We start from the raw sequence: 16,136 nt of genomic DNA, 5'->3' as shown, positions 1-16,136 counted from the left end.
CCAATATTCAATAACATTAATCTGTAAGTGTAGGATTCTAAAAGCTGCGGAAGAAGTTATCAGATGTCTCAGATGGTTGTCAAATTGTTTGTTTGTTTGATTGAATTTCGCGCATAGCTACACGATGGCTATCTGCGCTAGCCGTTCCTAATTTAGCAGTGTAAGCCTAGAGGGAAGGCAGCTATTCATCACCACGTACCGCCAATTCTTCAGCTGCTCTTTTACCAACCAATAGCGGTATTGACCGTCACATTATAACGCCCCCACAACTGAAATGGTGAGTTCAGCGTTTTTTTTCTAAATAATTAATATATTGATTCCTCTGAATAATTTTGAGTGCGACCATGATAGTGCACTGTACATGTAAATAAAATATTTATTCATAAAGACCTCTTAGCTGTTAGTACCAGATTTCTAAAATGGGTAACAGATTAAAGCCCGAAAAAAAGAAAATATTATCAGTCATGCAAAATACCCAAGCACCATCTATTAGCAAACAGTAGCACTAGTATTGCAAGAACTAAAACGTTTAATATTCAATAGTAAATAACACGAAAATACTTTGGAAGAAAATCTGGAAGCAGTTAAGATGATCAAATCTTGTTCTTTATAGCGCTAAATAATTAAAACAAATATATACGAATGTACATTTAATATAAAGTTTAATTATTTATCGTGTAAATAAAAATCCAAAAACTAAAATGTTAACTAAATTTACACCTTAACTTACTAATCATATTTGTAACACGAAATAGTTTTATTCATATTTCAAAATATTTTTAAAACATAAACACCGTTTCAAACTTTTTCTTTTAATAAGAATGTTGTGCACTGGTATTAAATTTTTCATGAACTCTTTATCATAAAAAAAGGTCAAATGTCCGATATAAGTGACACAAACTTCACAGGTAATTTTAAAACATTTTCTTATGTCAATACAAATGTGCTTTATTTAAACGTAATCAAAGTACACAAAAAGATGATCTTGAAACACCCATAAATCACATTTGACAAACATTCACTTGACAGTAAAACACCACAAATTAACATTTTTGTGTCTCCAGTTTTGCTTTCTTTAATTAAGGCTTCCTTTAGCAAATACAGATTATTTATTTATTGGGTAAGAAAAAATTATACATTTAATTTTTTTTTTGAGAAATGAAAATCCTTGGTTTGCAAGAAGCGTGCAATTACAACAATACATAATCGTTAGCGCATGCGTTCAATAAAAGTAGTTTCCTGCAACAATTATAAGTTATAATAGTCCAAAACCCTATTAAAATAAAATACCGCGAGAAATAATTACAACTAAGCCTTTGTACCAGACAAGTGCACATAAACTTGCACCAAAACATATACCGATTTTACTATAAAGTTTAAACTGTCATCTGTAATTTAAGTAACTTATCAACACCAGTTTCTCAAAACACTAACACTTTTTCACTTGTAAGACTTCAATAGCTTAATAAACTGAGATATTCAATAGGCACAGCCTTGTTTATAGATACCTTAAATATTTGTTTCCATACGAAGAAAAAAAACAACAGACACCCGTATGTATTAGTATGTTTTAAAAGGAACACAAATATCAGAACTTATTCACACACTATACGATAATTTCTATTTACACAGAATTACCTTTAATAATGAGAGAGAATTCAAAATACAAACATGAGACTAAAATTATTATTTTACTACATTGGAAGTCCATATTTCAATTAAAGATGTTCCTTGGGCAATAAAATACCACAGGGCTAAGAAACCAACACTGTGTAATGGTGGTTCCACATACTACCGACCAAATTCGAACATCATTACCAGGAAGGTTAAGGCTTTTCGTTATCTTTCACCAGAAGTGATTTATTTACGTAAATATTCAGTGAAAATACGAGCATATTATTCATTATAGTAAAAAGACAAATATTAACATGAGTAAATCACGCAATGTAATTAAAGTGTCTGATTAATTTATACAAATAAAACGACAATCGAAAGCAATTAACTCGAAGTAAATTGTACTTGGAGCTATAATCCTATTTATGTTACAAATTATGTAATAGTTCAAGGTTCCGACAAGGGGAAAAAAATCAGAGCTCACGGAAAACGACGAAAGAATGCGTGTTTTTCTTGTAGGAAAGCCACATCAGGCTATCTGCTGAGTCCACCGTGGGGAATCGAACTCCTGATTTTAGCGTTTTAAATCCGCAGACTTACCGCTGTAAAGCGGGGGAATACGAAAGTGCATGAATTGCGAATTTTTATGGTGATTGTTACATATTATTAACTAATTGTTCTGAAGTAATTATTACAAATTATTCTGGAAACTTGTGTAATTCCGATTAAATGTTGAAAAGTGTCTCTAAACATCACTATACGATTGTTTAAACTACATTTATTATACCAGTTATGTTTCAAAATAATATGACTGACAACTATGACAGTTTTAATTATGGAAGTCTCATAAAAAAAAAAAAAGATCATTGTTGCATTGTTGATTTGACAATAATGTAATCTAACACATCACTGATAATCTACCGGCTGTGAAATGAGGGTAAACAGTAATGCTGGATAGACATCAGATTTAGATGCTTTTGTTTACTGTTCATAAAAAATATAATTACAAGAAAGCCTGAAGAACAGTTTATAAATATGCATAACTGAAAATAAAAGTTACAAATGCTACACAGAACCTTAGCTTTCCGAAAAATACAGTTCGAAACTTTCAGTATTTTATCACCATGTCATTATTTTTTATTTTTCCATAAACGAAAAATGGATTTCCTGAAGTGTGTAATCCAATAAAAACGTTTGTACTGATGAAATAATATCGGTCAGAATTCGTTGTTTCAGCTACCAGTAGTCAAAAACCTTACAAATGTTATATGAGAAAATGTAAGCGCTATATACCTAACGTGTTTTCAAAATATCGATGCACTACGTGACAAGAATAAGAAATGAAATCGTTATAAATAGAAATAGTAACAAGTTTATGTTTCCACGTACAGAACATTGATCTGAAAAGTCCCGTGAAATCACTCAAACTGATGTATAAGTTCAATACAAAACAGTTCAGTCCTAGTTCTCGATAGGCATACTACTGAAAATAGGAAGCATCAAGTTATTGTACCTCTAATGAATTTTAACCATCTCTTGTTTGTTTTTTTGAATTTCGCACAAAGCTACTCGAGGGCTATCTGTGCTAGCCATCCCTAATTTAGCAGTGTAAGACTAGAGGGAAGGCAGCTAGTCATCACCACCCACCGCCAACTCTTGGACTACTCTTTTACCAACGAATAGTGGGATTGACCGTCACATTATAACGCCCCCACGACTGAAAGGGTGAGCATGTTTGGCGCGACTGGGAATTTAACCATCTCTATACTGCACTTGACTTGTACATAAAACCAACTGGTTTAAAACATAACATACAGCAAGACCATGTTGTTATTAAAATAGTGTATTAAAGCCTGTTTTTAACATCACAATTCCAAGCCTTTCATTAAAATTTCGTATGAAAACACCATCGTTACAATTCAATAGAACACACACCTAAAATAGCTTATTTTCACACACAACTTTAATACCAAAATCAGTTTCTTCATCAACGCTAAAGTATTTCTTTAAAAAGATATAATAATTAACGATTTTTTTTTCATTTTGTTCAAACTGTTCTGAAAGAAAGTTTCAAATAAACGAATTATTCGCTTAAAGAAAAAATTAAATACGACTGGACTTTAGATTAAACTGAGCAGTCTCTGTCAAACTTCAAAAATAACAAGTTTCATACTGTTTTCTCTAAAACAATGTACAAAAATAGGATTGTTGTAGAACAAGAGGAACATGAATGTTTATATGAACGATCTTTGTCTAGTTACAGTGTCAAAATGTGATACGGGTTCTCTCAAAGCGTTAGTTACGTTTCTTTCAGATTCTGACTATAGTGAATGTGGAAAGCACGTACAGAACACTGTTTATAAAACGGGAAAGGAATTTAATTCTAATACTGAATAAAATTCTAAATATATCGTGGCATGTTATTGAATTAATCGGTTTCTGCACAATTTTGTTTCTTTTTAATATATAAGTTATTTACAAGTGCACGTGGCAGTAACTGTTGGAAACAGGCTTGGTTATGCTTAGCAGGTAAACTACAGGGGTGAAACAGCCTGGGTGATCGAAAGTTGTAGAGCCTTGGCCACGTGGGACACATCAACCACACTGTCTATCATTTCCTGAACAGCTATTACAGAAGGGAACTGAACAGCTGCCTTTTTTTGTGTTTGATACCAAAGTTTTTAAAGATTCACACAAGGCATTAGAACGCACCATTACTTGGGTTTTTAATTCAGGATTGGAAACATTACGGTTTAACGTATCCCCTATGTAGACCATTTTATGTGCTCCTATTACTACAAACTTACTGTGACCTATAAAGATTTTAGGTGGTTGATTGTTCTTCACTGTTGTAAGGAAGGCATCAATAGCATTGGTAAGGTGGAGCATGTGTGTCTCAACTTGCGCTGAGTAAAAGTGAACAAGCTGGCGATCATTAGGGTCCAAACGGTGAAATTTGTCCTTGGAGGAATTCTCTATGTAATGTGATTTGTAATCTTCTTTAACTTGAACTTCAGACTGTTTCACTAAATTTTCAAAAGATTTTCTTAGTTCAGAAGGTAAAGCTGCTTTGATCTCGTCGTTTTCTTTTTTAACAGTTTCTTTTGATTCTAAACTTACATAATCATAATCGTTCATCCACTCTTTCCCCTCGAGAGGAAGTTCATCGTCGATCTTTGTAACTTGCACGGGTGGGGAAGGAAGGGGCCTTTCCTGAAGGCGATAGCCCTTATTCAAGGTACCAGCCTGCTGGCTACCTGGTCCATCTGTTTCAAGAACAGAGGAAGACTTATCGGTTAGCAGTAAAGTGGAGCGTTTAAAGATCAGAGATGAGTTTCCCTGGATAAACGATGAAACTAGTCGCACGTCTTCTACAAGACCCCGAGCACAAGCCACAAGCTGATCTAGCTCATCGGGTGTTCCGGGCTCCTCTGAAATCAGACCAACGATCAACCATCCTTTCTCATCAAGTGACCGAGTGGTGGCTTCTACAATTTTGTTTGAGTCTACTAACGGCTTGATAAGTTTGAACAGCTTATAGCTTAAGGTCTTGTCTGAAGCGTGAGTTGAGTTGGCTAACGCGCCGTAGGTAAAGTCTACAAATTCACTTAGTGCGGAACGGAGTTTTTGACAAGTGACTTGAATATCATAAAGCTTTTCCTCTAATTTTTGTCGCTTCCTACAAGAGCTGCTGAAAAAACCAAAAAGTTTATTAATCGTTGCCTGAACATCTTGATGTCGATTCATCAACAACTCCATAGCAGCATCCAACGCCAAGGGGAGCTCTTTGCCCTCAAGTGGGGGTAGCACAGATTCTGTACTTGTAGTTGACAGCCTCTGCCCAGTATCCACTTCATCATTGGTCTTAGAATTACAAGGGTTAATGTCTCTAGTGACTTGGGGAGGGACATCATAAGGTTCTTCTAAATGTGTTTTTTGTGTGGGCCTGGGTGTGGGAGGCAAGTCATACGTTTGGAGAGCATTAGGACTAGAAGCAACATCATATAAATTTGGCTGAGATCGTAATGGCCAGGTTGTGTTATTTACATTCTTGGCAGGAGAATACCCCACAATACTTTCTTCCACTCGACGAGGTTCACTTTGGGGAATGTCGTACAAGTCATTAGTTTGAGGTTCGATACTGGAGCGGTTCGACCCACACAAACTGGACAAGGAAAGCGATGCATTCAGGCTGGAATGACTACTAGTGGGAGATAACTGAGAGGAAGAACTTGTTGAAAGCAACGACACTCCACTTGACCGACATGATGGAGGTACGTTGTATAACTCCATGGCTAAAGTCTTATTAGTCGAACACAAAGGAATATCGTACTCGCCCTTTGACATAGCCTTCCCAGTAAGATCAATACAGTCCTCAGAGTTCGGAAGGTCATAATCATGAACTTTTCCTGATCCATGGGTGTTGTACGTCTTTTTCACTGGGTACGAGATTTGCGGTTCATCGTAAGCATCAGTGTCCACACTGACAGGGGCATTGGATTTTGGTTCATCATAAGTCGAATGAAGAAGAACCGCACGAGGACTGGGTGGTGTATCGTAACTGCCAGCTAATGATGAAAATAATTATAATTAAATAAATTTTGGCAACTTGTACAAATAATTTTTATTTCACCAATAAAAAATTGCCATGTTTTATTTTTATCATTTTAAAAACGGTAGTTTAAAGAATACTAAAAAAAGTCAAATATAAATTTTTTTGCGTTTAAGTTAATGTAATGTTCTCAAAAACTGTAAATTATCAAAACTATTTTATGTCATTAAGTATTGTTATCTTCTATACATGGTCCTAAACTAATTTATTATACAATGTTTTAGACATTGTTTCTACGAAAGCAAAGACATTTATATTTTCATTGTTATGAAGTAATTATAATTAATTGTTGTAAGGGAATATTATTAAGCTTATTGTACTTCTTAACACAATATTATCAATTAAAGTCCCTTTCATATTCTCAGAGAATTGTGTAAAATAATATTTAAAGCACATTATAACAGACATTACTTTTACTAGTAATAGGTGGCAGCACGCATACTGTTTCTTTTATTCGTTTAATTCGATTTATGATATACTGGAATAAATTGGCGTCAAAAGACGCCAAAACGAAAACTTATTTCATGTACATTGCATGTAAAAATTGTTTTTCTCACATTATAATCACATTTCCAAACGATTTAGCTTCCATGGTACTGACAAAATAGTAACATATTAATGCATAAATGGATTATTTATTCCAATACGGCTAGGGTTCACCTACTTTGTTATAACATTATAAAAACGTAACAATAACTGTAAAACATCTACACATGTTACATAGCTACGAAACTATATGTTAAACTGATAAAGCTATATGGGTCATAGTTTGTGAAAATGTTTTACAAAAATGAAATTAACGCTGAACGATGTTCTACGAATAACACTTTGAAGATGTATATCACTATGAAGCTGTTACTGACTATGAAGCCCAGAGAGGTGCCTACTGCAATTTTAAAAACTTGCTGTTAGTTACGGATAATGTTACAGAACACAGTGTTCTATAAGTTATGCCACAGTAAGTTATGCCATAGTTCATCTGTGAAGATTTGTAACACTACTGACACTGTTACAGACCATGGTATCCGAACGCCAATTAATTAGACTTACAGTTGTGAATAACAGTCAATAGTTACGAGACTATTACAGACCAGAACATCCTAAAAGCAACTATCTACAATTCACTGTTGTGAAGACCTGTAGCTAACTGTTAAATTGCGAGTCAAACAGGAACATTTTACTCAATTTTAAAATCACAAATTTACCAATGAAACAGGGTATAAAAAATTATTTCATTAACAACTGTGGTAGCGAAGCCTGTTTAAGTATAGATAACAATACAAACCTTGTGAACCAGGAGGAATGTCGTAGGGGAGAGAATGATTGAGTGAAGCACCGTGTCGTGTAGGTGGTACGTCATACTCCTCTGCTATTCTCGTTCCCACTGGCACATCGTACAAGTATACATCCCCCACTTTTTGTGGCATAACAACCTGAAATAATTTGAAAATAATTTTATATTTGAAAATAACTCATCCATATCATGTAAATTTCCACTAATGTCTTGTGGTTGTTTGGCGTTTTATGGTGCAAAGCAACTACACTATTTGTGCCCAACATCCAGTAAAAAGTTAAAAGTAAAATTATTAAAATTCATAAAAGGAAATTAAGGTAAAACAAGGCAAAGTTTAAATTCTGAATAAAAAACATAAATAGCATTAAATCCAAAACATACATCTATTCTACAGCAGTAAAGAAAAAACTACAGTAATACAAGCTGTAGAGAACTTTCTGTAGCATAATTATAATTATCGTAACTCGCCAGGAAGACTAACAGGTAAGTACAAAAACAACCGTCAGCCACCTGAAGTTGACCTTTCTATTCCTGGTTTCGAGTTATATGACGTTATGGCCATCTTCAGAAAGTAAAGTAATAGATGTTTTAAAAAAGACTTGCAGCAAAATTTTAATTGTAACTCGCCAGAATGACTAACGGGTAGTTCAAACACAAGTGTTAGTAACATGGAGTTGGCCTTTTCAGTCCTGGTTTCAAGTTATTTGACGTTTCGGCCATTTTCTAATTTCATATCGAACTATTTGTACTTTAATTCGCAAAAAAAGAATCATATTAAAAAACAAAAACTCTAATTTAAGAATTAAAAACTTAAGTAGCATTAAAAACGTCAATGGCCTTTAAAAAACTACACACATTTGTAAAGTGGACAGTGTTATCATTGCCAATAACACTGTCCAACGTTATGGATAAATCTTGGGACAAAACACATCTCAAATGACGACATCGTTGATAGTAGTAACGACGGCAATACAATAAAATGTGGCTTATTGTGACCCGAGTGTCACACAGACAACATATTTGTGCATTAGTACCAAATGAAAGAAAACGATGAGTTAAATAAACTGTGACCAACGCGTAGTCAGGACAAGTTCCTCTTTCTGATCCTTACGGAAACAAAACGGCCAAAGTCCAATAGAGTTTTATTTGGAAAAGCTTGTTTAAACGTTGCTCACTCCAAGTCAACTGCCAACTGGCACGGAGCAGAGCCTTGAATACAGGACCATAGTCCATGTACGGAACAGACACAGCGAGGATAGTACCAGAACAGATAAATTTAACTGCGATGTCGGGAAGCTCGTTCCCGCGAATACCAATGTGGCTTCGTACCCAGAGATAGATGTTAAAAAGAAATGGGTCAATCGGTTTTGAATATCGGCGAGAACATGGTGAGAACTAACGTGAAGGGATTCCAGAGCTTGTAGAGAACTAAGCGAATCAGTATAAATAGTGCAATTCGAGTATTGCTTAGCTTCTGTGTGATCCGGAGCAAGAGAAATGGCATACAGTTCAGCACTGAACACAGAAACTGTAGAGGGGATTCTGTGCACAACCACCGAACCACAATAAACCATGGCAGAGCCCACACAGTAACTTGATTTTGAAACATCTGAATAAATAGGAATGGAAGGATGGTTCAAAAGATGTTCAGCAAATAACAGACACTATTTCCAATCGGGATTGTCTACTTTTCTCAGATGACTTAAAGATAGGTCACATTTGGGGACTGGTGGGATGGGCTGACCAATGGATACAGCAATGTTATCCAAGGACAGACCCAATTCATCCAACTGCACCTGGATACGAAGGCCAAAAGGAGCAATGGTAGATCGTCTGTTCGGAAAAAGTATGGCCCACCAAGGAACGAAAACAAACCACAGGTGGAATGCTTTGGTAAGGAACGAAGTTTCAAAGCATATAGTAAAGGCAGTTGCAAATGGCAGAGGTGCAAAGAAGGTTCATGAGACTCTATGTATAAGCTCTGAACTGGGGAAGTGCAGAAAGCTCAGGTGCAAAGCCAAAGTCCCTGATCATGAATGGGGTCCATCATCTTCAAGGCCGAGGTCCTGGCAGAGCCATAGACCAGTGACCCATTGTCTAGTTTCGATCGAATGAAAGCACGATATATCTTTAGCATAGAACACCAATCCACTCCCCAAGTGGTGGAAGAGAGGACACGGAGAATTTTCAGTACTCTTGTACATTTGACCTGTAGCTGTTTGATGTGTGGTATAAAGGTCAGCTTACAGTCAAAGATAAGCCCCAAGAACTTTGTCTCAGAGACCATAGCCAGCACAACTTCACCGATACGGAGTTCAGGATCATGGTGAATACCCCGTTGGCGGCAAAAGTGCATGCAAACGGTTATAGAGAGAGAGAAGTTAAAGCCGTTTGGTATGGACAACTTCAGTAAACGATTAAGGGCGGTCTATAGCTGCCACTTAATATACCTCATGTTAAACAACAGACATGAGATGTGAAAGTCGTTGACATCGAGCCCGTTTGTAACAATAAGAGGGAATTGTTCAGTGATGGCATTAATATTTATACTGAAAAGTGTAACACTCAAAACACAGCCCTGAGGAACTTCAAATTCCTGTACAAATGAACAGGAATGTGTCGAACCCACACAAACTTGGAATTGCTTGTCCATTAAAAAAAATTAATAAAAATAGGCAAAAGATCACGTAACCCATGTATATGGGAATCTCGCCAAATGCCATACCTCCATGTTGTATCATAAGCCTTCTTAATGTCAAAGAATATTGATACAAGATGTCGTTTGAAAAGGCTTCTCTGATTGACGTTTCACATCGAATCAAGTGGTCCATGATGGAGTGCTGTATTCGGAAACTACTGGGTGGGCGAGAGGAGGTTGTTTGATTCGGGGAACCAAACAAGACGAGCATTAAGCATCTAAGGTCTTACAGAGACAGCTCGCCAAAGCAACTGGACGGTAGTTTGAAGGAATCTTGGAATCCTTCCCAGGCTTAGAGAAAGGTAGGACAACAGCCTGGCGTCAGGCATCAGGAAAAACATTATCCTGTCAGATCTGGTTAAAAACAATCAGAAGAATAGCATGGCGCAGCATTTCATGGTGTACATCATAAGGTCTGACTAATTTACTACCAGACCGATGAAGTGCTAGCTTGAGTTCCACCAGTGTAAAGGGACGATTATAGTCATAGAGACAATCAGCTCAAAAGGAAAGAGGTGATCGCTCTGCCCGAGTTTTGATGGCTAAGAAGGTGGAGGAAGAAGAAGAAGTGCTAGATACCCGGTAAAAGTTTTCACCAAGAGCATCAGTGATGCTCCAGGTATCAGCTATTTCCTGGCCATTACAGAACAGGATCGAGAGGGGGACAGAACTATATTGCCCACTGACCTTTCGAATCATGTCCCATATGACTTTAAAACTGGTGGTAGAAGATATGCTGGTTGTAAACTTCATCCAAGATTCCTTCTGGCTTTAACGTCTCACCCACCGAGCATGTGCATGGGCCTCCTAGAAAGCGATGTGGTGCGAGAGTGTGGGATACCTACGAAAAGTATCACAAGCCCATTTTTGAGCCTTCCATGCCATGTGGCAGGCAGGATTCCACCACGGACGAGGATATCCTGGAAAACGTGTCGAGGTTTCAGGAATACATTGAGCAGCTGCCTCTATGATACAATTAGTTACTGCTGCCACACAGTCGTCTATTGATTGATGGCTTACAGACTGTGAGAGCAGTGAAAGAGGGGCAGTTTACTTGATACAGCTTCCACCAGGGCACGCAGGTCGTGTCTCTCTCAAAATCATTGAAAAATTATTACTATCTCGTGGATTATTGTCATCTTTTCATGAAAAGTGGGAAAATGGTGAAGGGGAGTGGACCAACACATCAATAGCAGTAAAAAACTGAGTAGTTGCATGAAAATAAGTGTAAAAACAGCTACTGAAAAGAGAAAAGTTGTGATCAGAAAATATACGCTCTATGTAGCAACCCCTCCCATAAATATTAGCATTTCCCAGCGTGAATAATGTCCATTAAAGTACCCCAGGATTAAAAAGGAAGACGGCAACTGCTCAATGAAAGCATCAAGGTCTGATTGATCATAGGTTTCTCCAGGCAACAGTGAAGATACGACCCAAGAAAACACGGATGGCTATGGCTTCCAAGGATGTGTCGAGTGACAAAGACACATGCTGATCAACCAACAGTGCCACCCCTCCATGCACTCGTCCATCACACAATCTGTCATTTACGTACAAACAAAACTGCCAAAAGGTGACTATATTGGCAGGTTTCAGAAATGTTTCCTGTAAAGAAAGACATACAGGATGGTAAGAAGCAATCAGTGCTTTGATATCATCCAGATTAGAGCATAAACCTCGACAGTTCCATTGTATGAAGGTGGCCATTTTTACTTATGTGTAGGTGATTTGGGTGGAGAGCCCTTCTTTTTACGACCACGTCTTCTTTCTTTACTATCTTTATTCGAGAGAGATCTATCGACCTTCCTGGATCTTGCCCTGGGTCGATTGGGCAGGTCTCTGTAGTTGGAAGAGAACTCCAGCGACTAAGGACGTGAATGAATGATTGTTTTGCAACTTGAGGAAGGAAAAAAAGATGTACCCGAGGAAATGCCCGTACCAGGAATCAAAGGAAGTGGATCTTGGGGTTTGGTGGAATGAATGTTAGGGAAAGAGATGGGTGTTGACATTCATTCATCAACTTTCTTAACCATTGAGGTCAAAATACTTTTTATATGGTTTAGGAATTATTCTTTCGGAGGCACCCGTCTGCACTCCCACTGTAGTGGTGTTGTGATGTGCAGTAGCATACGTCCGAGGTGAAGTGGTGGAGAGTAACTTTCGAGCCTTAGGGTATGTAATGTTCTGAATCGTTTTCAAATGCTGCACCTCTTTTTTTCTAACCACTTAGGGCAAGAACGAAAACTGGATGGGTGAGAGCCGTTATAATTGACACAATTAGGGTCTGTTTCACACTTATAGTCATCGTGGTCCTTTGCCCACCACAACGAGCACACATCAAAAAACCACGACATGATGTCTTCCAGTGACCAAACCGCTGACACTGGAAATATCTGAGAGGGTTTGGAATGTATGGCCGTACCCTGCAATTAAGTTAACCTGCCTTGATGGTGGCAGGTGGACACGGTGATGTAAATGTCAGAATGAGGATATTGGTCGGCATCAAAATTCCCTCTTTGTGAGTTGAGATATGCCTCACTGCAAGAACTCCTTGGGTGGAGAAATCAGCAAGAATGTCCAACTTGGGAATGTTCTTAAAATCCCTCTCAACAATAACTCCTCGTGACGAATTCAAAGTAGCACGAGGAGTAACCTCAATGGATATGTCCCCAATCACCTTCGAATATAAGAGGAGTTCACTGTGTTTAGATGTGGATGTTTCCACCAATATGTCATAAAAGCAAAGCTTTTTTACTGACTTTGGGAGAGCCAGCAAGTCCCTCTAGTCCCTTCTGAATGAAAAAGAGAGACATCTGCCCTAAAGGTTTGTCTGAAAGAGAATGTACTATAAGAAAATGAGGTGTAGGTGTTACAGATGTTGAATATTGTTGCTCAGATACTTCAAGACGTGGTCGTTTACCTATGGCCTGTTTTTCACTATTTTATTTTTTTCTATGTGGGACTCATAATAAAGAAAGTGTTTCAGTGCTCACTGACCTACCCACCATGGGCCCTTACGATGAGATTCACTACAATCCCAAACAAAGACACTGCAGCAACGTCAGTTTCGTGATTACTATACACAAAAACCAGCATCATATACAATGCCCATAACACTCACTGAGAACATCCAACACTGGAACTTGGTTGACCCTAACCCAAGTTGACCAGCTGCTTGACCCTAGGGAGCCACCCAAAGGCCGCCTGTCTACAGGCATTCAAGGATAAAGTGGTGTGTTAGGTTTGGACTCCTCAACCACCAGGATCCTCTCTTCTCCTTCACGAGTCGCCACGCACGGCAAATACGTGGGTGGATGTTTAGATACCAAAGGAGGTAAACTGAAAGAACAGAACTTTCTCTGGGAGGTCCTCTCACCACGTACAGGAGTCCACACCAAGGGATGTTTTGTGAAAATAGTTCTAGTTTCGTTTTTATCTTGGCCTTTTCTAATTTTAAAGAAATCTTTTCTGATTATGTGATTAACCTCTAACTGGTTTGTTTCAAATAAAAGACACGAAGGCTATTTGTGCAGAAGGCAGCTAGTCAACTCTAGGCATACTCAAAAAGCATAAAGGGATTTGATTTCACCATTATAACATATCCACGGTCCAAACAAGTGGAGCGCGATTTTTGTTTCGTAACACATGAAAAATAGGTTTTCCAATTACAAAGGCAAGGTTTCACATTCAGTATATTGATATAGTTCTTTTTAAGTTTTGTTACAATTAATATGTTGAAATACAAGGTGGATAACAAACAGTATATTCCTCGTTTCAGTAGTACAGATGACCGAAATTCAAATATCTATCCAGTCAAACATCACTTCAGCTGAAAATAAACTGTAAGCAAAACTGAAAAACCTAAAGTGTTTTATAATACAAAAAGAAAGCTTTGGAAGGAAACATGAATAAATGAAATACTGAGTTTAATTCCTCTTACAACAAAATATCACTGTCAATACATCATGTAAGAAGAAACTGTATTTCGGTGACATTTTTGCACAAAACAGTACTACAACCTAACGGGCTCAGTCGTATACAGAAGACAAGGAAAGTACCAGCTTGAACTACGCTTTATACGATAAAATTCATCACGCCACTGTTATCGACAGGTAGTCGATTTCCGATGAAAATGCTCAGCATATCAATCTTAGAGGTTCAGCAACAGTGCTTAATGGCGATTAGGACTTAGAACATGGTTTCACTTCCCGAAAACGTTTACTTTTAGAACAAGGAGTCTTTAATGCCCAGTATTTCGTATAATCCACAAACAATATATTGGGTTAAAAAAAAAAGTCGAATAAATGAATTTATTTAACTGAATGAATTTGGTAAGGAATAAACTTTTCTTTTTACTAGTTTAAAAAAAACATGGGTTACAAATACATAAAAAGATTAAAGTTGATCACGAACAAGGTTTTAACCATAGAAAAATCTATATACTGTGTGTAATACTAATGTACTGGAGATAGCCAACCATCTTAATTCAAAGTTGATCATGACTAATCAGTCCACCGGTGAGACAGCATACATCTTCGGATTTACAACGCTAGAATTAGGGGTTCGATCCCCCTCGGTGACAAAGCAGATGGTCCGATGTAGCTTTACTGTAATAAAACACGCACACGACTAATTAATTCGGTAATAGGTCGAATAAACCAATCACACAAGAAAGCATTAGAAGAAAACCAGCTCAGTACGTTTCACAAGTTGAATGTCTAACGTTGTACATTTAAATTAGTGCCTAGGATACTTTCTGTATAGTTTTCTTTTTTGCAATTGACATGTGCAAGTTGCGCCTGTTCTTGAAATTTGTATAACGTTCTTGAGTGTAAAGATCAACAATATTTGTTTAGGAAAACAGGCTGGATCATTTCTGAAAATTCTAGAAACTTGCGCGATTGGTATATAAAAACCGACGAGCCGAGAGACAAGGAAAATATTATTGAACAGCTACAGTGAGTATACTTTAGACCTAAGAAGTTATAACTGTGATTATCGTCTATTAATCGAAAAACTGTAGAATTCGACCAGAAATGTTACAGATTTCGAACACTAGAAATCGTTCAATTTCAGTGAATTACTTCGGACGTTATTGTTTCTATGAGGACATTAAATATCTTGTTCGGTAAGAAGTGAGCTTCTAACCAGTGTGAGTCTCTAGCCAAGACAGGCGTCGTTAGCTTAAGCATGATCCAACAGGATTTACTCAGAATTAATTTGCTCGTCTTGGACTTGGATCGTCAATGAAATATTCAGTTCTAGGTTGTTGTTTGTAAGTTTTTAAAATTTCGTTTATAAACTATCATTTGTAACAACTACTAGTAATAAGTTATTGTAAATTGTATTGGTTTTTATGTTTGTATATTGAAATATATTTGTGTCGAAAAAGAAAACTGTGTGTCATTCTCGTTGGCAGATATAAGCTTAATACACATGAACATTTCATTAACTACTAAGCTCAAACGCAAATTTCTGGTTATTTGAGGTAGTAATACGTGACGAACATAACGTAATAAATCGAAGACTCGTCCGAACTAAATTATAATACGTAACAAATGATACGCAATTTTCACATAATAAAGCAATAACAAAGTTGCGGGAACATGAAGTACGGTAGATACTATACTATTTATTTGACGTTTACTTCATTATTATTTTTACACTTTTATTACCGAGATCATTTTACATTGTTAGTTTAGTATAGTAAAAAAATGTAACAACGAGAGCACAAACTATTAAAACTACCAATTCCAATAAATAGGCGTAATATTTGTGACAAAAATCACATTCAAAACGAAACAACAAAAAAAGCCTTCAGTTTGCTTCATTTTTCACATAAATATTAAGCCTATTCTTTCCAATGCTTAGCCATGTATGAGCATATAAACCGTAACCTTCCTGCACTTCAGTCTTTC

General features: G+C 37.0%; 1 protein-coding gene across 1 annotated transcript in view; it reads right to left on the bottom strand.

The window, feature by feature from the left end:
* Positions 1–909: 909 nt before the first annotated feature.
* Positions 910–16,136, bottom strand: part of LOC143256908 (breast cancer anti-estrogen resistance protein 1-like) — a 45,002-nt gene continuing 29,775 nt past the window's right edge. The window contains 3 exon segments of the mRNA XM_076514752.1: positions 910–4,274; positions 4,276–6,182; positions 7,512–7,659. Coding sequence (XP_076370867.1) covers positions 4,149–4,274; positions 4,276–6,182; positions 7,512–7,659 — 2,181 coding nt within the window. The 3' untranslated portion in view covers positions 910–4,148.

Source organism: Tachypleus tridentatus, chromosome 7, assembly GCF_004210375.1.
Source record: "Tachypleus tridentatus isolate NWPU-2018 chromosome 7, ASM421037v1, whole genome shotgun sequence".
Classification (NCBI taxonomy): Eukaryota; Metazoa; Arthropoda; class Merostomata; order Xiphosura; family Limulidae; genus Tachypleus; species Tachypleus tridentatus.
Note: the sequence above shows the minus strand (reverse complement) of the source record. Positions and strands in the feature narration are given on the sequence as shown.